Source organism: Biomphalaria glabrata, chromosome 1 (genome assembly GCF_947242115.1).
Source record: "Biomphalaria glabrata chromosome 1, xgBioGlab47.1, whole genome shotgun sequence".
Classification (NCBI taxonomy): Eukaryota; Metazoa; Mollusca; class Gastropoda; family Planorbidae; genus Biomphalaria; species Biomphalaria glabrata.
This window is the reverse complement of record NC_074711.1, coordinates 39,763,693-39,786,801: the sequence shown is the minus strand read 5'-3', so window position 1 is coordinate 39,786,801 and position 23,109 is coordinate 39,763,693. Positions and strand designations below refer to the sequence as shown.

Sequence of the window (23,109 nt, the reverse complement as noted above, 5' to 3'; positions counted from 1 at the left end):
AAATAATTCCTCATTAGTTTGAGGCACGAGAAGCTTCTTTCACCAGATTACACAATTACGTCTGATGCATAATGCCGCGCGTAAGATAGCTAGGCGTTTTCCATATTGAATGACGACCCAAAAAGTCAATTTTTGTGTATATATTTCCGTATATTTTAAGGACGTTTTCGTATATTTTGCGATTTCGGGAGATTTCCAGGAGCTCCTGGTAAATCGACAGGAGGGCGCGGGAAATCTGTTTTAAGTTATAAAAGGTTTAATTTAATAATTTATACACCTTGAATTAGAGCGAATCCTATGAAAGTGCGGGGCCCACTGAGGTCGCATAGGTTGCAGTGGCCTAAGGCCGGCCCTGCAAAATAGCGGCGTATGCTACGCCGCCGGTCGACTAGTGGGTTATAGTTAGCATGACACTCGGCGTACTGCTAAGTTTGTTCAGCCCCCGAGTCAATAACCTCAAAATGTGTGACCATACGATGACCTTTCACAATCATTGTAAGATTTGTGGGATACCGGTGTACCCCCCATCTTTTGTTTCCCACGCCCTACCAGCGCCAATACTTTATACTGTACCGGATTCGGCGAATATTCTTAATTTTTTATGTTGCGATTATAATTCTATAACTATATCTCACGAAAGAAAAATTATATACCAATAAATATTTAAACCTAGGCATGTAACCATTAGTCAAAGATATCGATTACTGTGTTTGTTTACTATCAATCTTATGTGTCTATTTGTTTATGAATGTGATTAGGTCACATCTCCCCTTTTTCTTTTTTTTTGGAACAAACCGCTCGGGTCAACTCGGTGACTCATTTGCATAAAAGTTTCAATACAAAAAACAACAACAATGCCATAGCATGGCTATATGGCTATATTGCTAAAATAGTTTGCTACTAATTTTAAAATAAAATACCATCTCTTTTTTAAAATGTAATTTACAATTTTATTTCCTTTATTAGGCTATAGCACAAATAATAAACAAATTACGACTTTAAATTTATGCAAAGGTTAAAGGACATTGTCAGCTCATCGGCTGATGGTTCTCACCACACGAGAGTTCTTAGTACTGAAACGTAGCTTTCAGAATACCAATACCAAGGCTTCGATAATTGTAGCCTTCTGCCTATGCCTAGGATCTATACCTATACTATATTATTTAGTACCTATAAGAGTCTAGACAAGACTCTAGAATTGATCTACTTAAATTTGGTGAGATTAATCAAAAATTTATAATTTAATTTATAGTCTAGTCTCTACTATCTCTAGTCTAGATCTAGTGAAATTAGACTAACTAAATCACATATATGATTGATAATTGTCATAATTTAGTAGAGATCTAGATCTAGATCTAGATCTAATTATACTTAAATAAAAATAAATTAGAGTAGAGTTTTACTTTTATTAGACTTTTTAGACATAGGTCTAGATTATGATAGATCTATCTAGATCTAGTCATAGTCATAGATATCTAGATCTAGTATAGAATATGATAGAAAATTTGATAGATCATAATAGATGATAGACATATAATATCATATATATAAAAAAAAGTCTAGAGTCTAGATATATTTATTATTATAATAAAAGTGATAATATATGTAATACTATACTAGACTTTACTAGACTAGTACTAGATCTAGTAGACTTAGGACTAGAGATCTAGATATGGAAGTCTAGAAAAGTACAATACTACAAGTAGTACAATAGGTCGAAAGCCATGGCCATAGAGATCATAGACTCTAGATAATTTGTGTAAAAATCATTAAAATTTAAAAATGTGTAGTGTAGCAGATAGATTTAGATCTAGAATCTAATCTAGATCTACTATTTAGTTCACTAGAGATAGACTAGAGTTGACTAGACTCTCTAGACTCTAGACCTAACACAAAGCCAGCAATCAGACAATACAATAGGAGACTGAGGAGTGGTCACAATACATTCCAATAGTAATCATATAGATCTACTAATCTACTAGATTTAACTAGATCTATACAACTTGGGAGTGCCAGTGAGACTAACTAAATTTAGATCTAGATCTATAAATATAGATCTATATCTATCTAGATCTAGACCTTATTTATAGCAATACATGCCAATAGAGATCTAATATAGATCTAATCTAGCATATTTTCTAGCTTAAACTTAAACTTAAGTTATAAATATAAGTTAATAAGTCATAGTAAGTAGACTAGATTTAGATAGATCTAGTCTAGATTCTAGATATAGACTTATAGACAATCTAGTTAAGTCTTATTAAGAGCTAGATCTAATCTAGTTATGACATGACTAATTTAGATGTTTAAAGTAAACGAAGATTATTCTTATTTCAAAACATTCAGTAAAAGACTAACTCAGGCTAGTATTTGTCCGAATACTATGAAGAACTGTGTTGAAAGTGTTAAGTTTGCTTGGAAAATTAAAGGGCAAGTGTAACAACTGATAGAGTCCAAGCTTTGACTGAGAACAATAAATTAAAGAAAACAATATCCCAATCATAAACTTTAAACTGCATTGGATATTAAACATAGTATTGACCCTATTATCTCAGTGATCAAACTTATCAGAACTAGAGATCTTAACCACAGGCAGTTCAGGGAAGTAGGCTACTTAAAGATTTGGAAACTAACAAAAATTACTATGCTAGGTACCACAGTAGTATCCTCTTGTTTAACAATGGGTAAGGTGTTGAGAAGAATAAGAAAGAAATCGTTATGTTCCTCTAAGGACATTGACTGTGACTTTGTTACTTTTATTTCTAAAGAAAAGTGGAAGACAGAATTTTCGTTATACATCAGACTCATCACAATGGGTTGTTTGCACGTGAAATGTATGTGCATGTTAAATATTTTCAAGCAAAGCTTTCCCTTTTCTCCAGGCAAACAAATGAAAATAGGTTTTGTCATTTTCCTTTGCTGAAAGGTGAAACTATTTCTAGTGAAATAGTTAAAATGTACAAGACTTATGTGGATTCCTTGATTTTGGAGTCTGAAAGCACATTTCAAGATGTCAATAACTTGGAACCCAATTTTTAATACCCTCAGCTCACCATTTAGTGCAGAAGCTGATTCAGCTCCAGAAGACATACCTCCAAGCAAATTATGAACAGTAAGACAAGTTAGGGCCTGTCAGCTCTTCCGGGCGGGCTTTATGGATGCCAGATACTGTATCTCTACACTTAAAAAAAACAAACTTTGCTGCTAAACTTCCCATTATTTAGGTCCACAGACATCTGTGACAAGTATTTTTTTTCTTGTTTGAAAGTAATAAGTGTAATCACAGGTTGATGCTGACTTGCTGTAATTTTACAGCAGTCACAATGATAACAACTAGAAAGCTAGTTCCACAGTTCTAGAACATTATGTACGAGTGTAAAGACTTCAATGTTTCACAATAAGTAAAACTGTACATTTGTGGTAAAATGTTGTGATGTAAAAAGGCGATGATAAATCAGTTTAAGATATTGCTAACTCTAGTTGCAATTTCTCTATTTTTAGTGTTACAAAAATGAAATGTATAATACAGTATTAATGTTAATTAAAAGACATTATACACAATTAGCTAGTGTATTTTTCTAATTTGTAAGTATATATAAATATATATTATTTAGGTGCCGGTATTCAGTGATGGATTGCGTAACTTTAACTATTAATAAATTAATAATAAACGTTAAAATACTAGAAAAAGTAATGTTTTTCCACACATTAAAAAAGGTGCCGGTACACAGTCACAAAAAAGCATTGTATATATATATATATATATATATATATATATATATATATATATATATATATATATATATATATATATATATATATATATATATATATATATATATATATATATATATGCTGGCGCCCCCCCCCCCCCCCATTTTTAAAATGCGGCCCTCGAAAGAAAAGGTTGCCTACCCCTCATCTAGATCTAACATTGACTTTGTTTACTGTTAGTGTTAGGATAATCAGTATATTATAATATTATTTAGATCTAGACTCTAAATCCATATCCCCATTAGATATTAGAATCATTAGATCTATGATTGCCTTTAAATTTTAAAATCCATTTTGCACTGGGGCCCACAATGGTTAAGTCCCCCCTGCTTTTTAGTGACTGTAGTGACTGGTGAATACTACTTGTTCTCCCCACCCCCCTCTTTTTTGTTTACGTGCGGTAACTTTAGTCCAACTTTTACAAATAAAAGAGTGATCTTTCCTTTATGTCTTGTCCAATCTGTTGAACCATGAAGAGAATTATATATATATAGATGGCTCCATGTGTGTCAATTTTATTTAAATCTTTGTACGGTAAATAGATCTAGAATACAAATAAATAGCAATTTATGTTAAATAAAAGACAAATTGACACCAGGCTTATAACTTTTTATTTTAATCCAAAGGGAGTACATATAAACATTTTTGTTTTTACTTTATATGCTAATTATGTAAATCTGTATTAGTGAATTTAAACAATTGCTCTTTAGCATTTTGCATTCATTTTTTATAAAAGACACAACCATTTAATGATTATTGACAGTGATATGGATATGTTTGGTCAGGATAAAGAAATTTGTGTTGTGTAGGCAGTGGACAAAGACAAAACAAAACAAGATTACAAACTCAGAGGCGGCCCCCATGGGAGACGGATCCCTGTCGGATCCGCATATTCACAAGGAATATCCAAGACGTGATTTTGTTTTGATTGTTAAAAGTAATAATGTTTCAAAGATTCATTTGACGTTGTAAAAATTTTTTTTTAGTCTAAATCATGGCTGTCGGGTAGTGCGGTTTGCACGCTGGACTGTCGTTTGGATTTATCGATGGTCCCAGGTTTAAACCCTACCCGCTCCCATCCCCCTTCGTCCTGAGGGAGGTTTGGACTACAACTCTGAAGGAACATCCGAAACATGTAAAACAAAAAACATTCTAAACTAGACCAAGAAATTCTAGATCTAGATTCTACAATGATTTTAATTAGAACTTAAATCTAAATCTAGTTTTAAAAAATCTAGCTCTAGTGTAAAAAAAAAATCTAGATCTAGTGTAAAAAATCTAGTTCTAGTGTTTAAAAAAAATCTAGATCTAGTATAAAAAATCTAGATTAGATCTAAATCTAGCTATTGTATTTTTAAAATGTGAGTCACATTACGAGGTTTAATAAACATTACTATACCGAGTTGTTTTAGCATTTAGCATATTCCATATGACGTCAGAGGAAAAAAATCCAATACGTCACATGGCCTAGTTAGACTAAAAAAATGTCATCTATACGAGCAGCTTGTTGAGGGTTCATAGACACTGGTGCACAGAGTGAGATCTTTTTCCCCTTACGGGGGCCGCTTAAAACATAAAAAAAAAGACATTTAATGTACAAGTATTTGTTTTTAAAAGTCAAAATTTTTTAGGAATTTTTAGATAAAGAAATTATTCTTTTTTGTAACTTTATATTATTATAGTTTTCTCTGTTAAACATACAGATATATAGATCCTTGATTCTGAACTACAGCTCTGTTAAGAATGTCTGCCAAAGCAATTTATGAAGCTAAAGGTAAAGAACTTTTAAACAAATACTTAGGAGATGTTGCAATGAAAAATCGTTATGCTTTTGTCAATGAAGATGTGTGTTGGAACCAACTTGAACAAGACAACCAGTGGCTTACTTCTGAGGTTAGATTTATACTTTTTTTTTTTACACCTGTAGCATGTCTAATCAAGTTTGAGTAAAACTTTCTGTTAAAGATATTTTTAGATCATTAAGTATAATGTACTATATGTTGTTTTGAAATACACTACTAGCTGAAATCAGTACTTCTCTACATTTTGCTTCCTCCAATGAAAAGACCTACATTATAACACCCCTCAGCTCATAAATACATATTTTGCTGAAACCTTTCCTTTTTTTTTAACCAATGGAATGGTGGTCTGAAAATCTTTCTTAAACTAAAAGTTGCACTCACAGGACAGAGATGCCATCACCTTATAAACAACTATTTTATGGAGAATGACACTAATTAGTATTTAAATGTATCAGACACCACCTTTAACTTTGTTTTAATACTCCCAATTTGTATTAATGCTTGATTTAAATTGCAAAGATTTACTGCTGCAGGGTAAACGACTGTATAGAAAATAAGAAAAACATGCAGGGTTACATATATGCATGTTTTTCGTATTGATTTAAATTGACTCCATTTAAACTACAAAAGATATTCTAGATATCTAAAATGAAAAAAAAAAGTTTAAAAATATATTAACATTATGAATATATAACTTTAAATTCCTGCTATTTAGAAACTAGTTGTCAAGCCTGATCAGCTGATTAAACGCAGAGGTAAACTTGGTCTTATTAAAGCTGGAGTGGATTTAAATGGTGTCAAAGAATGGCTTGTGGATAAACTAGGGAAGCCATTTGAGGTAATTTAAAAAAGTATTATATTTAGTTTTTCACATGAAAAGACTTATCTTTACTTTTTTTGTTTTTACTGCTCTTTAACTCCTTGGCTGTGGCTCTTCCATAAAATGTGTAGTGCAGGCACAGAATATTAACTGATTTGTCTTGTAAGAGAAGAGTTAACTTTTTTGAAACGCAAGCTTAAAGAAAAGTGGAGCATTTTTAGAAAGCAACAGAAGCACTGATAGATGCTCTGAAACATGTTTTATCATCTCTGTTGAATTGGTGCTGGGCTTCAATTTGGGTCCTCTTATTTATGTGAGCACTCATTTTTAAGCGAGGAATTAACAAGCGTAAATTAACTCTTTCTCTCCATAATTATTTATCACATTCTAGTGGAATCAACGTTGGTATCGTCAGTTAGGAGAGAAAAAGTTAAGAAATTAGCTTATTGATAATCATTACAAACAAAACAACTGATTTATCCTTAACTTTTACTTTCCCATGACCTGCAAGGCCAGTGTTTCCATTAGTGGAATATTTGTAATTTAAAAAAATGCCTTTTATATTATTTAACTTTTTATCAATTATCATCAATTATAAGTATGATACTAAGTTTTATTTGATATACCATTAGTTAAAACTAAGACATATTTGCAAAGAGAAGCTCAAGATTGTATTTTTAATCCTAAGTATTTCCATAAAAAATGTCTCTACTAAAGCAAAGCCTAATTTTAAAAAAAAAGGCTCTTTTGGATGATGACTTTTGCAACCACTGTGCTAGACCATCAGCCTGAGGGAAAAAAAATCTAATGGTAGATTATCAGGCTGGAAAAAAAAGATTATAGTGGGAGGTCATCAGCCTGGAAAGAAAACAATATTGATTTTTCCATCCTAAATTAACCTAAATTTAAGGGTTATCTAATCAAACCTTGCATTTGGCAGCCATAATTATTCACTGCTTTACTGATTCTTTTAAAGATTTTTTTGTTAGATCTTAGAGCATCATTTTTCATTCTTGCTAAGTTTATGACAAAAAAATGTTTCACTATTGTTGGTTTTAAAAAGTAATCATATACTTGCAGATTGGTGCAGCTAAAGGAAAACTCAAAACTTTCATTATAGAACCATTTGTAGATCATACACAGGTAGGAGAAGTTTTCCAAAAGAATCTTAAAAATAGGATAAGTCTTTTTTTTTTCCCTTCTCTAAAAATATTGCTCTTAAGCTTAATCATAAAAAGATTATCTTGTAAAAATATTACAAACATATTTTGAAAAATTAAAATAAAGCAAATAGAAATATTATATAATGATGTTATTAACTATAATAAGAACTTATATATTTTTGTAATGTTACTATTTCAGAAAGAAGAGCACTATGTCTGCATTCACTCGCATCGATATGCAGACACAATATTATTTTATCATGAAGGAGGTATTGATATAGGAGATGTTGACTCTAAGGTATAAATCAAACAAATGTATCTTTAAATGCTATTTTTTAACTCTTAAAATTATTATTATAAATATTATTTCCACCCAATATTCTAAGTTTTGTATAGTTGAATTGAAATAGTATTTGAAGTAAAGAAAGCATGGTGTGATTTCTCTTATTTCATGTGTAGGCATTATCTCTTGAAGTGCCAGTAGATTCAATTCTATCACCTGTTGAAGTGAAAAATAAGCTGCTAAGTCATGTTCCTGAGCAAGCTGTTCAGTAAGAAAATATTTTATCATCTAATTAAAAATTGAGATCAACCATGCATAGATATTTTCTGTTGGAAATAATTGTTCAATTACTTTGTTTGATTTTTGGTATTACCGGGTTTAATTAAATTTCCTTGTAAAATATTGGAAGGAATATGTTATCTTTCAGTGCATATGATTGTGTATAATTTGTTCAAAAGAAACAATATAATTACTAAATATTGTAAAAATTTGACAGGCCAATTACAGACTTTATTGTCACTTTATATAAAGTATATCAAGAGCTACATTTCACTTACCTGGAGATCAATCCTTTGGGTAAGACTTGATTTATTTCAATTTTTTGAGTTGTTTTTTCATTCCCTTATATTTTACTGTAATTAAAAACACTGGCCAGTAATTCATACACTTGGGTTGCTCTTACTCATTTTGACAATAAACAGGGGGAAAAAATGAATCAAATAGTACAAGTATAGCTGGTGACAATGTAAAGAAATATTTAAGGGTAAAAATGTGTGTATTTGGAATATTTTGGACTGTTTTATAACTAGATTAATTTTGCACTTAACATAATTGTAAATTACATGCTAAGCAAAAAAATGGTAATGATAATTTTAAAATATTTTCTTTAAAACATTACTTAAAAGCAACTTTAAATCATGTTGTGGAAATTTTTTATATTTTTTTTATCATGATGGCTTCAGAGAACAAAAAATAACTTGGTTATTCTTTCTTGCATAAAAACATGTTAGCTAAAATTAACTGCATTTTCATTTGTGAAGTATGTTCATTTGAAACTATTTTAATAACTGAGGCTTGATTGTTTCTGCAGTTGTTAAAGGAACACAGATATACATTCTTGACCTTGCTGCCAAGATAGATCAGTGTGCTGAGTTTCTCTGTAAAGCCAAATGGGGAAACATTGAGTTTCCTCCACCTTTTGGAAGAGATGCTCTACCTGAGGTTAGTTAAAATATTGAGCTTCATAACTTACAGAAAATATCAATTGATTATTAGAACAGAAAATATAGTCTTCAATATTTTATAAAGCTTAATTGTAGTTAACTTTGATCCTCTAGCAGTGCTCACATTTTTGCTAATTATTATCATGCTGATTTTGAAATTTAGGAAGCTTATATAGCTGAACTTGATGCCAAGAGTGGAGCCAGTCTAAAATTAACTATTCTGAATAGAAAAGGACGTATCTGGACTATGGTTGCTGGTGGTGGTGCATCTGTTATATATGCGTAAGTTTATTATATTTTTTCTTATTAAAATTAAATTGGGTCTTATGTTAAATCTTTTCTACAAGATACACTTTTTTGTAGGGATACGATCTGTGACTTGGGTGGAGCTTCTGAATTAGCAAACTATGGAGAATATTCTGGGGCACCCAGTGAACAACAGACCTATGAGTATGCAAAGACAGTATTAGCACTTATGGTGGAGGAACGCCACCCAGAAGGTATCTCAACATGTTTTTAGTTTTACATTATTTTCATGTCATTGTATTTCATGCTTAATTAAAGTTAAATTGTAATTTAACTTTTCTGTTTTTGTTTTTCTATAAATATACCTGTATATCTATAACCATTTAGCTATGTGTTGTTATAGGTAAAATACTCCTCATTGGAGGTGGCATTGCAAATTTCACTAATGTTGCTGCAACATTCAAGGTAAGTTATTTTCTTTTGTTAGTCACATTTAGCAAACACAGCTCAGGTAGTCAATCCAACTGAAAATTCCTGTTCAAGAGTTAAAGTCAAGTTTCCTTGTTAAGTAGTCAAGTGGTTTATACCTTTAGCCACACGTATCGCAATAGTTATCTTTAACCCTTTGGACCCTCGCAGTGCCCTGCCCTTACTTTCCTAGGCTCATGGGAAAAATTATGCTTTACACAAGCATGATTAAAAATAAACTAATGGTACCGCCGATGGTATTAAAACTTTTAAATGAACTATTTTATTTTGAGAGAAATTTATTAGAATCTTTATCTCCTATATATTTTCTTGGTATGCCAATCTTATCAGCATGTAGACCCCTCATTCCTTTGATGAATCTGGTGCTGGTATAGGTGTAGATCTAGTTTTTTTATTTACTGTAACTGTACCAATTTTGTCTAGATCTAGATGATCGTTGAGTCAATCTCCATTTCCCTATCATTAGTATCATTGTAATTATTTTCTAGATCTAGTTCATTTCTTAGAATCATTGAGGATATAGTTTCCTGCTTCATGCAAAATTTATTTATTCGGATTTGGACTAGAGTACCTAAATCAATAAAGTGTTTTTTCATTTTGTAATTCAATTTACTATTTGAAAACACAAAACTCATGGGTTCGAGATTATTGTCATTTACCATAAGTTGAATAGTCCTACGTGACATGTTTTTTTCTTTGGATTTTTAATTACAGACATTAGATTTAAGGTAAGGTGCACGAGGTCGGGCTGGCGGGGCGTGGAGTTTTTACGTGCAGACCGCAGACCGATAAATCGGGCTGGCGGGTTCAAAAGGTTAAGACAATCTTAGAATATTCTAGGCTTCCCCATTTTGATTATAAGAGCTGTAGATATTTTATTTCATTGGAAAATATCTATTGCATAATTAATACAAATTTGTTTCAATTAATATATTTTTCTTGTGTCAATAGATCTACATGCACATGAATATTTTTATTTCAATTTTAAATCTATAACAATATTATGTTTAATAATCTGTTAAGGGCATTGTCAGAGCACTGGAAGAATTTCAACAAAAGCTTGCAGAAGGAAATGTTTCTATCTATGTTAGACGAGCAGGACCAAACTATCAAGAAGGACTCAGAATCATGAGGGAATTGGGTTTGTTATCTTTTCAGCTTGTTAATAGAATGTTCATAGAAAGATTATATATTACTTTAATAACCATTGAAAGTTAAAGTGAAAAGTAAAGTTTTTAAATTGCATTCTTTGTTGGTTTAGGCAACAGGCTTGGTCTTCCTATTCATGTTTTTGGTCCTGAAACACACATGACTGCCATTGTCAGCATGGCTCTTGGAAAAAGGGATATTCCCACCACACCTAAAGCTTTGCCAACTACAGCCAATTTTCTGTTACCAGCTTCTGCCAATCAGGTAAAAAAAATGTGTTTAGCAAAAGTATAGTAACACTATAACAATATATAAGATGTGCTAGAAAAAAAAAAGATAAAAGGGCATGATAAAAGTAATTGATTTTGAGTTTATATGTGAGTTAGCTGCTTTGATATATATATATATGTATATATTTTATCTCCTTTTTTTTTTAATCAACTTCAGGGACCACAGGTAAAATTAGACCTTTTTTTTTTTGTTGTTTTTAACTGAGTTATTACTGTCATCATTTTTTCTTTTTATATTGGCTAGTAACATTTAATGGAGCTTCTAGTGTTTGGTTTCTTGGTTGTATTTAAAGTTTCAATTAAATTTTTATAAGACAACTGTAGTAGATTCAAAGTAAAATTATATGATATACACTTCTTATTCTCTTTGAGAGATTTATGTTGTCTTGTGAGTTGGACTAACACATTTTGTAATAATTAACAGCATGTAATTGTCAGTAATAGTTGTTTGTTTTGGTAGCCAATACTTGTATACTCTAATAAAAAAAATGGTCCCTTAGTGGTAGTAGATAATTGCTTGTGCAGTTATTACTTTCTTCTGTCATTGAGACAAAGAGGCACACAATGTATGGTTGATTACTTTTTGTTGTTGTCACAATGCTGGAACTAGTTTTATGTATAAGCTATGTTACTCTTTAAGGAAATAATAAATCAAACATAAGCTCACTGATAGTGTATGAAATCATTCAGACACAAAGTTGACAAACTTTGGTTTAACAAATTTTTTTCCTCAGCTATTAAATTGTTGGGTAAATAAATACATTTTGACATCATTCAGCATAAAAAAACAGCACTGTTCATTTGAAGTAGATATAGAAAATTTCATGAAGCAAACAAAATTGCAGTCCACCAACTTTTGTTCTGGCTTTTTTTTTTTTTTTTTAAGACATTGCTGCTGCTTTTTTTTTTTAATACTTGACCAATTAGCTTGTAGATCTCTTGCTTTTGTATAAAATTCATTCTCTTTGGACTTTGACTGAATTTAAGTTATTCCTTATAACCAAACTTAATATAATAAAAAAAAAAATCCACAATGTCATTTTTATGTTCTTTTTTCACTAGAAATGGATGCAAGTAAACACAAACACTATAAAATATTTTGAAATCTTGCTTATTGCTCGAGAATTCTTTTAAGTTGATTTTATATGAATTATTATTGTCTTTACTTTATTAGTTATTAACATCACATATGTGTTGGCTGTTAGCACTATTCATAATGAGGTCTAAACAATATGCATGTGAGATTTAGATTGTAGTCTCTTCCTTTCTTTATGCAAGAGTAGTTTAGTAGTTTAAAACCTGCAAGTTACAGCTGTTCTTTTTCACTAATTAAGTTTTTTTTTTTAAATGTAAACATTTGTATTTCAAAATACAAAATTGTTAATTTAGAAAAAGAAATGTGTTATGAAATCCACTAAAAAGTGATATGTGGGAATGAATTAGTGTCCAAAAATTCATTGATCTTGAAATTGGTTAAAGCAAATCTTAAGTTAAATGTCATGCAATATCAGTGTCCTAGGTCACCAGTAAAAAACAAACAGACTAAAATAGAAACAAAGAATTGGTAGTTATAAAATAATTATAAGGGAGGTGAATATTGTTATTCATCAACTTATTAAGGTAATTAAATTCAGTTTCAAGCTTGTACGGTTTTGGGATTCCAATATTTTATACCAGCTGCAATCTAGTAGATGAACTCTCATTTACTATGTAATCAATTTTAAATTAGTTTTAATAAAAAGAATATCCATTTTAATTTAAAATATATAAATAAATCTTTTATAAAAAATTGTTAGATCTTTTGCAAGATGTGATTATGACAAACTTAATGACAGAAAAAACAAATACAATTAAAAAAATGAAATAAAAACTTTAGGAAAATAACTGTAACGGTAACACCAAAAAAAAAATTATCATAAGTTGAATCAAACCTAAAAAAGACTTCACTTAGCAATTACATCAATTAAACTTATGAGATATTAGCTTTACCAAATTGCTTCTTTTTGTGGACCATTTTCACATCTTTGAGAAAAAAAGTGATCAACCTTAAGCAGTATCTAATGTACTAAAATCTTCAACAGCTGGAAAAAATGGACTTAATATTTCTCTCCTTGTTTCAGCCATCTCCCTCCAGTAGTAGGCGTGGGTCGCAAGAATTACTTTCAGCCTGCAAGACTACCCCAATTAAGACAAGCTCAGCACAAGTTAATGGCAATTCCAGTGTAGATTACAATCTGTTTAAAAAGGACACAGAGTGTATTGTATGGGGCATGCAGCAGCGTGCTGTACAAGGAATGCTGGATTTTGACTATGTTTGCTCACGGACCAAACCATCTGTAGTAGCCATGATCTATCCATTCACGTAGGTTCAAAGAAATGTAATACTACTTTAAAAATAAATGCTATGTGTTATAGATGTATGAAGAGTATTTGCTGTTAGTTAACTATTTATTTTTTTGTAGTGGTGATCACAAACAAAAGTTTTACTGGGGACACAAGGAAATACTTATTCCAGGTAAATTTTTTGATTTATTACATCTCGTTATTTGATAGTTTTATTAAATTTTTTGAAATTACTTTTATAAAGTATTAATGAAATGTATTTTTTTTTCTTTTTCTAGTATACAAAAACACCAGTGACTGTATGAAAAAGCATCCGACTGCAGATACAGTAGTCAATTTTGCTTCCTTGAGATCTGCTTATGATAGCACTGTTGAAATTTTAAATTACCCACAGGTAAATGGCTGGAGCTAGATTTTAATCTTTATTTAATATGTTATCTATATATGGTCAAGTAAAACCAACAAAGCAATAAAGCTAATAAACTATACACTTGTATACTGTATTATTCTTCATAAATTTTGAATATGTGTTTTCCCACTTTAGATTCGATCTATATCAATCATCGCTGAAGGAATTCCTGAAAATCTCACCAGACAACTTATCAAGATTGCCAATGAAAAGAAAGTAGTAATCATAGGCCCTGCCACTGTAAGAAACAAATCAAAATCTTATTAATATCATTAAAAATTATTCTAAGGAATAAGATGTTAACTTTGTTATCAAAATTAAATTAATTTTTATCTGTAATCTATTCTAGGTTGGTGGTGTGAAACCTGGTTGTTTTAAAATTGGAAATACAGGTGGAATGTTGGATAACATTTTGGCATCAAAGTTGTACAGACCAGGAAGGTTAGTGAACACCCTGCTATAGGGTGTGACCCAAATCCAGAATGACTGCTGTGAGAAATCCTGCAGGATTTTACAGGAAGTCTCCCCAAACCATAATAGACATTGTCCAAGTAGCTTAGTTTGTCAAATTGATAACACTTTAAAAATGTATTATCCTCCAAACCATAATAGACTTTATCTAAGTAGCTTAGTTTGTCAAATTGATAACGCTTTAAAAATGTATTTTCCTCCAAACCATAACAGACTTTGTCCAAGTAGCTTAGTTTGTCAAATTGATAACACTTTAAAAATGTGTTATCCTCCAAACCATAACAGACTTTATCCACGTAGCTTAGTTTGTCAAATTGATAACACTTGTATGTATTATTACTAGCTATTTTCATCTTTTTGTTTCGTTTCTAAACATAATTTTTGTCTTTTCTTTTTTTCATCTAGTGTTGCCTATGTTTCAAGATCAGGAGGAATGTCAAATGAACTCAATAATATTATAGCTCTCAACGCAGATGGTGTAGAAGAAGGTATAGCCATTGGCGGAGATAGGTAAATGTACTTTTTTTTTATTTGAATAACATTTCAATTGGTTAAGACACTGGTATTTTAATTTCTTTGCATGAAAATCTAAATATTGACTATTTTAGTAGATTGTATTCAATGTTTATTTTTTAAATCTACTAAAATTTTGTTTACATAAATTTCAGATATCCAGGCTCTACATTTATGGATCACATTTTAAGATATCAAGCTAATCCAGAAGTCAAAATGATTGTTTTATTAGGGGAGGTAAAAAGAGTAGTATAGTATATATCACCGAGCTTATACCCCTTAGTTGTAATCATTAATATTTGCTAACAACACTTAAACTTTATTTTTACCTATTTACTGATGCTTGCAGTTGGACCTAGTATTAAATATTTTTTTCTTTATTGATAAGGTTGGTGGCGTGGAAGAATATCAGTTAGTGGATGCTATCAAAAGAGGTGTTGTTGATAAGCCAGTTGTTGCCTGGTGTATTGGAACCTGTGCTAAAATGTTTACTTCAGAGGTAACCTTCCTAAGTAAAAAAAAGCTTTAGTAAAACTTTCTATTCTTTTTTTTTTAGTATAAAGATTTATAAATTTCAATTTATTCTCTAAGGTTCAATTTGGTCATGCTGGTGCTTGTGCTAATGCAGACGCAGAGACAGCTAGTGCTAAGAATGAAGCCTTGAGAGCAGTTGGAGCTATTGTCCCAAAAAGCTTTGACGAATTAGGAAGTACTATAAAGTAAATTAAAATACTTTTTGATTTTGTTTGTAAGGATTAACATCTATATTTAGATTTTTAAAAGTATTTCTGGTGAAAATCAAATGAGCCATTTTAGTCTTCTTTTCATCTCTTGTGTTTAATCTTTCCCAATATTTCTTTAAATTTTAATTAAAGATTTTAATATTTAATTGTCTCAAATTTCAACATCCTAATTTAGAAAGTTGGTAAGGAATCTTAACTCTTGCATGCATTGCAAAATGTTCTATTTGTAAGTTTATTTTTGATGTTATTTTGATCAGTGAGGTCTTTACAAAACTTGTGAATGATGGTACCATTATTCCCAAACCAGAAACAGCACCACCCACTGTTCCAATGGACTTCAACTGGGCAAGGGTAGGTCACAATTTTTAAAATTAAAATTTATTAACACTCTGCTAAAAAGTATTACAGTTCAGAGCATAAAAAAAATTGTAAGGCTTCTGACAGCTACTATCCCACAGGAATTGTTACTTAGAGAATGTGAACTTCCTTATTTACTGTTTTTTATTGCCAGGCAATGTTTCTATCCAGTTTACTTGCCCTAAGTGATTTCAAATCACCTGAGGCAATGCTAAAAATATGCTTCTCTAAAAAAAAATGTTTTCATTCCTATCTACTACCCACAGGAGTTAGGCCTTATAAGAAAGCCAGCCTCATTTATGACAAGTATTTGTGATGAGAGGGGTCAAGAGTTGTTGTATGCAGGCATTCCAATCACTGACATCTTTAAAGAAGATATGGGAATAGGTGGAGTACTCAGTCTGTTGTGGTTTCAAAGAAGGTACTAGCAACACCACTTTACTTGGATACTATTACATAGAGAAATAAAAGATACACAAATTAATTTTTTTATGAATGAGAACAAATTTGTTATGAAATTTTCTATTCATTTCATGAAATCTTTGCTTTTTAGGCTTCCAAAATATGCAACAAAATTTATAGAAATGTGTTTGATGGTGACAGCTGATCATGGTCCAGCAGTTTCTGGTGCTCACAACACTATTGTATGTGCCCGAGCTGGCAAAGATCTCATCTCCTCTCTAACATCTGGCCTCCTGACCATTGTATGTTTTTTTGTTTGTTTCATTTTATAGTATTGTATAGTATATCAAGGTCTAGTTTTGTGATTACTTTAGTTTTAAATGTAACTTGTTTTGATTCTAGGGTGACAGATTTGGTGGTGCATTAGATCAAGCAGCCAAACAGTTTAGTACAGCTCTGGACAGTGGACTTATTCCCATGGACTTTGTAAATGACATGAGGAAAAAAGGCGCTTTAATTATGGGCATTGGACACAGAGTGAAATCTGTATGCTATATAACTTATCATTTTTTATTGATATGAATAAGCCACTCATTTTAGTAGCACAGTTAAGTTTAGGAATTTATATTCACTTGAAGGGTATGATCATAAAACTTCTTTTTGTTTCAGTTGAATAACCCTGATATGAGAGTGGTAATCCTGAAAGATTATGTCAAAAAACATTTCCCTGCAACACCTTTATTGGACTATGCTCTTGAAGTTGAAAAGATCACAACATCAAAAGTAACTGATGATTTTAGAATATAGTAGCTTTAAGTTGGCCTAATGAAATGTATTAATAGCATGAATAATAACTTTAATATTTTTTTTTTTACAGAAACCAAACTTGATTTTAAATGTTGACGGTTTCATTGGAGTTGCTTTTGTTGACTTGCTCAGAAACAGTGGTTGTTTTACAAGGTATGGCATTATTGTAACTTAGTTGATTCAATAATGTTACCTCAAAAGCTGTTATTGAACAGTTCATGTGTAGATATTGACTTGAAAAATGACATATTTGATTGTAGGGAAGAGGCTCAAGAGTTTGTTGATATTGGTGCTCTCAATGCTATGTTTGTTCTTGGACGCAGTATGGGATTTATTGGTGAGAGTTCAATTTTTTACAGATACATTGTTTTAGTTTGGATATATCCTCCTGGTTCAACTAAAAAAAAAACAAACACTTTCATAAATGAACATGTAGATCTAGTCCAACCAATCTTAATGTCGATGTTACTCCCAGATGAAACATAAATTAGGATATGGTTACCTCTTCAACTCTTTGTTTATTTTTATGTGATATCCTTATAGCACATGGAACTAACATACTGTTGAACACTGCGCTGTAAAAATTACCTTATATTAGTATTAGTAGCTCTATTTGCTGGCACAAACTTCTTTTATTAAACCAATCTACAGAGTCATAAGAAGTATAATTAAGAACTCATTATTTTGTAAGGAAATCAAAATGTTTAGTTCTCACTGTTGAGTGTAGATATCTGTCTTAATTAAAGCAAAGAAAATTTTTGATAGAAAAGTAAATTCTGTGAGTAGGTGAAAACAAAATAACTAATAGATTAGAAAAAAAAACTTATCAGAATACAAAGATTTTTTCACCGATGTATTTTTTTAAAAAACGTCATTAATTCATTTGTTTATTCTGTCATCAGGTCACTATTTAGACCAGAAACGTTTAAAGCAAGGTCTATATCGCCATCCTTGGGATGACATCTCATACATCATGCCAGACATCATTAAGTCAGAAAATAATTCAGAATAAAGAGAAGAGAACAAATCAGCCACATTTTTTTTTTCTTATACATATTGCTGTTATTTAAATATTGATATTATTGAAAGGAAAATATTTTCTATGTTTGAAATGAAAATCTCAGAATAGTTTTTTTTATAAACATATTTTGTTTAATGAATTCCATTCCAATTTTCATTTTAATAGTTTCTTAATTGATGTATTAAAAACATATTTTTATCAATTAACTTGGATGTTTGAAAAAAATATTTTAAAACTTATTTTGCTTGCATTTAATATGGAAATTATACCTTTCTGATAAAAAGTTTGAATGTTAGAAGAAATAAAAAGCCATTCCAAGAATATGATTTTGTTTACTGTTAATAAGTATTATTTTCAAAATTGTATTATTTGGTTATTTAGATGTACTGGTTTAGATTACTATTTAAATTTCAATGTTCTGGTAGTTCTTTCATTAGCATGGCAAGTTTTGTTGAAACAATGTTTTCATCATATATGTTAGAATATTGTTTAGAATCTATATTTTGATGAAAATGGGTGTAGATCTAGTAATATTCATTATTTATTTGTTGCAATTTTCTAAATGAAATGTACAGATGTGTTCAACTTTTTGAAGTAGGTTTTCATACTTCTGTGTCCAAGTCATATCAAAGCAAACTCCACAAGAGAACCTTTGAACAATGTGGTATATGAAACCAACATTATAGGGTGTTGTTTTATTTACAGTTGATAGTCCCATCTTTTTAAATTCCATGACCAGACTTTGTCCAATAATGGATCCCCTTAGTAAGACTCAAATTGCTAAAGGATTTTAAATCATTAACATTATATTGATACTTTCTTTAATAATGTGCTAGTGTAGCATCTTAAGTAACAACTAGAAATTTTAATATTTTCTTATTCAAACGTTGTTTTGTCAGATATAGAATTATGGTGTTTAGAATAAGTTGTTGAATAAAGTGGGAATATTAGATGCTCTATGTTGGGTTTATTTTATTGTTATTGATCTTAAGTCTTAGAATGTGTTAACATTATATACACACTTATCCACAATGCCATGATTTGCATTAAAACCAAGGATCATTCCTCCTCCGTCATAAGTCACTTTCATAATTGTAGTGATTCGCATCCCACTAGTGTTTTCTTCTGGTCACCTTGTCCTAAGAAAAACATCTCTCTGTGACTAAAGCAGCATTGCAATACATTCATGGTTTGAAAGAGTTAAGCCAGCATAACCAATGCCCTGTTCAGCAGTGCTAAGCAGTTGAGAAATGTGCTACTTTCCTCATTGCACAGATGGCTAGAGTCCACAGTTAAGTGATAAAATGCTGGCAAGGATTTCAATCTGACCATTAGCAGACCTGAGCTTTCATATTCCAGCATATGGAAGCATTTAAGTTTAAGCCATATAAAAGTACCTAAATACAGGCCACATGCAGTCATTCCCTAAAATAACTTTTAAGTTAATTATGCCCAAAAATAAAGATGAAAGATTTAAATAATATTATTTCCCTCCTTATTTGCTATAGGAAGAGAAGATACACATTTACAATTCAAACAATTGTTCCATTATTACATTTGTTGTACAAAATTAGCACAGATATTGATATTCTGAAATCATATTTATAATCTTTAGATGTGTAAACATTGACATAAACTCAGCAAATTGTATTACAAAACATAGGTTTTATAATAGATTAGTGCAGCTAATTGCTTCTATGACAGTGAAAGCAAACTAATGCAGAAGTTCTTTTTAGCATTTCTGGGGGCACCTTTGTTATGCTGTCCACCTATAAGTATGTCTAAAAAGATTGATGTCAACAGCTAGCAGCTACTGATTTCTAAAGAAGACAGCTGGAGAATTCTCACAAATTTTTTAACCCAAAGAAAAGCCAATGACATAGCTTTGCATCATATGAAAAAATATGCAGCTTGCAACTTGGCCTGGCCTGCTTAGTCACATGAAATACTGTACACAACCTTATTCTTCAGACTCAATGGTAAAGCAATACTATTGCATATTGAAACATTCTAGAAAAGAAAAAGTAAAAGAATATTCATATATGTTTTCTATTTCTCTGATTTTTATTTTAAAAATTATTTATTACAAAAACAATTAACATTAAATGTATAAACATATAGGCATATGTGTTCATTTTTCATTTCAATTCCTATTCAATCCATGTTTCAGCTCTTCCAACTCTGTCGTCAGTTTCTTTAAATCTACTAGAATAAATAATCAAGTCTTTTATTGACATCCTTCTATTTGTTTGTTATTTATTTCAGAGCTAATGCAAAGTTTCTTACCTTGTGATACGGAAAGCTCTTGATCTACCGTTGAAAGAAAAAAAATATCACTGTTGCGTTGCTTGTGATAAACTTTCTAAAGGAGAAAAATTGGGAAAATTTGACATTAAATAACTCTATAAAAATCCATTCATCTGTATGCATACAATCATTAAAAATAATCGAATTATAATGTAGGGTGCTTAAAAAGCTAGATACAGAAAAATACTTTTCCCCTACTAATGTCAGGTACCCATTAGAGCTGGGGACTGAGAGGCGCCCAAAGATCCTGAAATTAAACAAATTTGTCTTCACCACGATTCAAAACCTGAGACCCCTGGTTTGGAAGCCATGTGCTTTACCACTCAGCCATTGCACCTCCAAAATGACAAATACCTTTCAAAATTTTTTTTTTTTAATGTACTTTGGTATTTAGCTTATTGCATACAAGACTACCGGAAACTTTGACTTTTTTTTTTCTTAGCAAAATTTAAAAAGAAATCTAAGATTGATCAATGATCTTTAGTATTATGTATAAAAGTTTTAACTCACTGATGACTTTTTAAGTTGCTGAAGCTCACTTTGAATTACATTTTGAATGGAAATCTGAGAAATAATTAAATGATCAAAAATGAGTAGCAAGAAACAATACTTAGTCTTATGTACTAGCCTATTATTTTTAAATACAAAGATTTTTGATTATACTGTATTGGATCTAATTCAATGAACATTTAGAACACAATTTTCAAAGTAAAATCAAGGCTGTGAGTTTACATCATGCTCTGGCAACAATAAAAAAAAAAAAGAAATGGAAAAATGGTTGTTTCAAAAGTCCCTATGAGTCTGGGAGCACTGCCCCATGATGGAGGCTGACCAGGCCTGAACAAGCAATTATAGCACAATGAAGGACATGCCATTATTCCATTGGCTCATATCTTATATAATACAGACGTTACTTCAAAAAATATTTTGCATGGCTAAGGCCAAATTTCGACTCACTGTGCCCCCTGCAGGGAGAAGAAGAAACCATGTCTTATATTCTTTCAGACTGCCCCAGACTTGCTGATCTTCAACTTGACAGGTCTGCGAAACTACAGATTCACTATTACCACTATTTCTTGACCTGTATTTGTATGGTGAGAGAAACATGCACTATGCAAAATAGCAGTATATCTGTCCAGGGCTTTTGTAAGAACCTCTCAGACTCAAGTGAAAAAAAAAGCCTTCACTCAAATGGAGTCTTAGACTTAGAGTCTAGGCTAAGTCTAGGACCTCCTAATAAATAGGCTTAGAATTATTATTAGTATACTATTATAACTATTACAATTATGGCTTTTATATAGCGCTACTTTCATGTTTATAGCATGCTCAGAGCACTTTGGTCCAATCTCAGTTGTGGACCAGTGGGGGGGAGGAGGGTATCTAGGAGAAGGTTTTTCCATGCTGCCTTTAGGCTTTAGGTGCTCAGTAAACACAACTGTCGGGTGTCGAACCTCAAGCCCCCTTCATAGGTAGCCAAGCCAAGCTAAGTTCAAGCGCACTTAGCCTCTTGACCACTATACTGTCTATACTATAACTATACCGTTATAACCCTAGTGGCGGACTGAAAGGGTTAATGTGTGTGTGACTTACTGACACACGAGACTAAAGCGATTCACACAGGTCAACAGCTGTTGAACAAGGGACAGTACTGCTAATACACGCAAATATGGCCGTGCTGTGGTCATGTGATGAGAGCCTTCACTGACCAGAGACAGAGCGTGTTAGAAAGAAGTCAGTAGAGTCCAGGACAGCAAGCAGTAAGGACTGTGTGCTACGAAGTGTCCTCGAAAATGTAGCTGTACGAGCTAGAGAGACTTGTAGTGATTAGTTAGGCAGTTCTGTTGTGTAGCAAAGCATTTGAAGTTACTGTAGCCAATTGTGTTTATTGGCTGTTGTTGATGTAGATCTAATTGTAGATAAACTGCCACATTGTTTACTGAAGCTCTTGTTGTCAAGTTGATGTTTTAGATGTGTTGTGTTGTTGGGCAGTGATTGAGAAGATCGTAACAATACTATAGTGACTATACTGCCTATTTCACTATTATTATACTATCATACTAACTGTAACTAACAGTATTAGTATTATGACTGAGTATTAACAGTCTTAGTCTTAACTTGACTTGACTTAAGTAACTAACATAGTTTTACTTTACATTGCCTTCTACTTCTAGTTAATCATTAAATTATTAATCTAATTATATAAATTATTATTATAATCTATTATTTCTAGATGATTAGTGTTGATAAAATCAAATTAATGAAAGATTAGAAAATAAAATTAATTTACTTTACTTTCCAGGTATTTTAAACGTAGCTCTAGATCTAGATTTAGATAATTTGGATTATTTTCATTGTTCATTTCTTTCTTTCATCTATCGAATATCAACAAATAAATGTAAAGAAGAAGCAAAACAGTAAAGCATTGCTTTCTAGTCTTAGCAGTATAAAAATCGTAAGTGCATCATAATCGAAAAATAAACAACACAAATTTACACAG

At 31.2% G+C, this 23,109-nt stretch overlaps 1 protein-coding gene across 3 annotated transcripts; it reads left to right on the top strand.

Moving 5' to 3' along the window:
- The first annotated feature begins 1,042 nt into the window (after nucleotides 1-1,042).
- Nucleotides 1,043-19,257, top strand: LOC106058278 (ATP-citrate synthase-like). 3 transcript variants are annotated; one of them, XM_056036223.1, is made up of 31 exons: nucleotides 1,043-1,216; nucleotides 5,480-5,667; nucleotides 6,292-6,414; nucleotides 7,477-7,539; nucleotides 7,759-7,857; nucleotides 8,019-8,110; nucleotides 8,339-8,418; nucleotides 8,933-9,063; nucleotides 9,229-9,347; nucleotides 9,429-9,565; nucleotides 9,715-9,776; nucleotides 10,824-10,941; nucleotides 11,062-11,213; nucleotides 11,397-11,405; nucleotides 13,360-13,601; nucleotides 13,702-13,754; nucleotides 13,861-13,976; nucleotides 14,127-14,231; nucleotides 14,341-14,432; nucleotides 14,868-14,972; nucleotides 15,131-15,212; nucleotides 15,364-15,474; nucleotides 15,567-15,694; nucleotides 15,976-16,069; nucleotides 16,342-16,496; nucleotides 16,629-16,779; nucleotides 16,880-17,023; nucleotides 17,147-17,260; nucleotides 17,355-17,437; nucleotides 17,545-17,621; nucleotides 18,187-19,257. In XM_056036223.1, the coding sequence occupies exons 2-31, from the start codon at nucleotides 5,518-5,520 to the stop codon at nucleotides 18,294-18,296; spliced, it is 3,297 nt and encodes a 1,098-aa protein (XP_055892198.1). In that variant the 5' UTR covers nucleotides 1,043-1,216; nucleotides 5,480-5,517; the 3' UTR covers nucleotides 18,297-19,257. The 3 variants fall into 3 exon arrangements, with proteins under 3 accessions (XP_055892198.1, XP_055892192.1, XP_055892207.1); XM_056036217.1 differs by lacking the exon at nucleotides 11,397-11,405 and adding an exon at nucleotides 11,974-11,988 and having other exon boundaries at nucleotides 5,478-5,667; XM_056036232.1 differs by lacking the exon at nucleotides 11,397-11,405.
- Nucleotides 19,258-23,109: the final 3,852 nt, after the last annotated feature.

Excerpts from the sequence above, each read along its gene's own strand:
- LOC106058278 (XM_056036217.1), top strand. The coding sequence starts at position 5,518 with ATGTCTGCCAAAGCAATTTATGAAGCTAAAGGTAAAGAACTTTTAAAC. Across the intron at positions 9,064-9,228 it reads GAAGAGATGCTCTACCTGAG|GAAGCTTATATAGCTGAACT; the intron begins GTTAGTTAAAAT and ends TTTGAAATTTAG. Across the intron at positions 17,438-17,544 it reads AACAGTGGTTGTTTTACAAG|GGAAGAGGCTCAAGAGTTTG; the intron begins GTATGGCATTAT and ends ATTTGATTGTAG.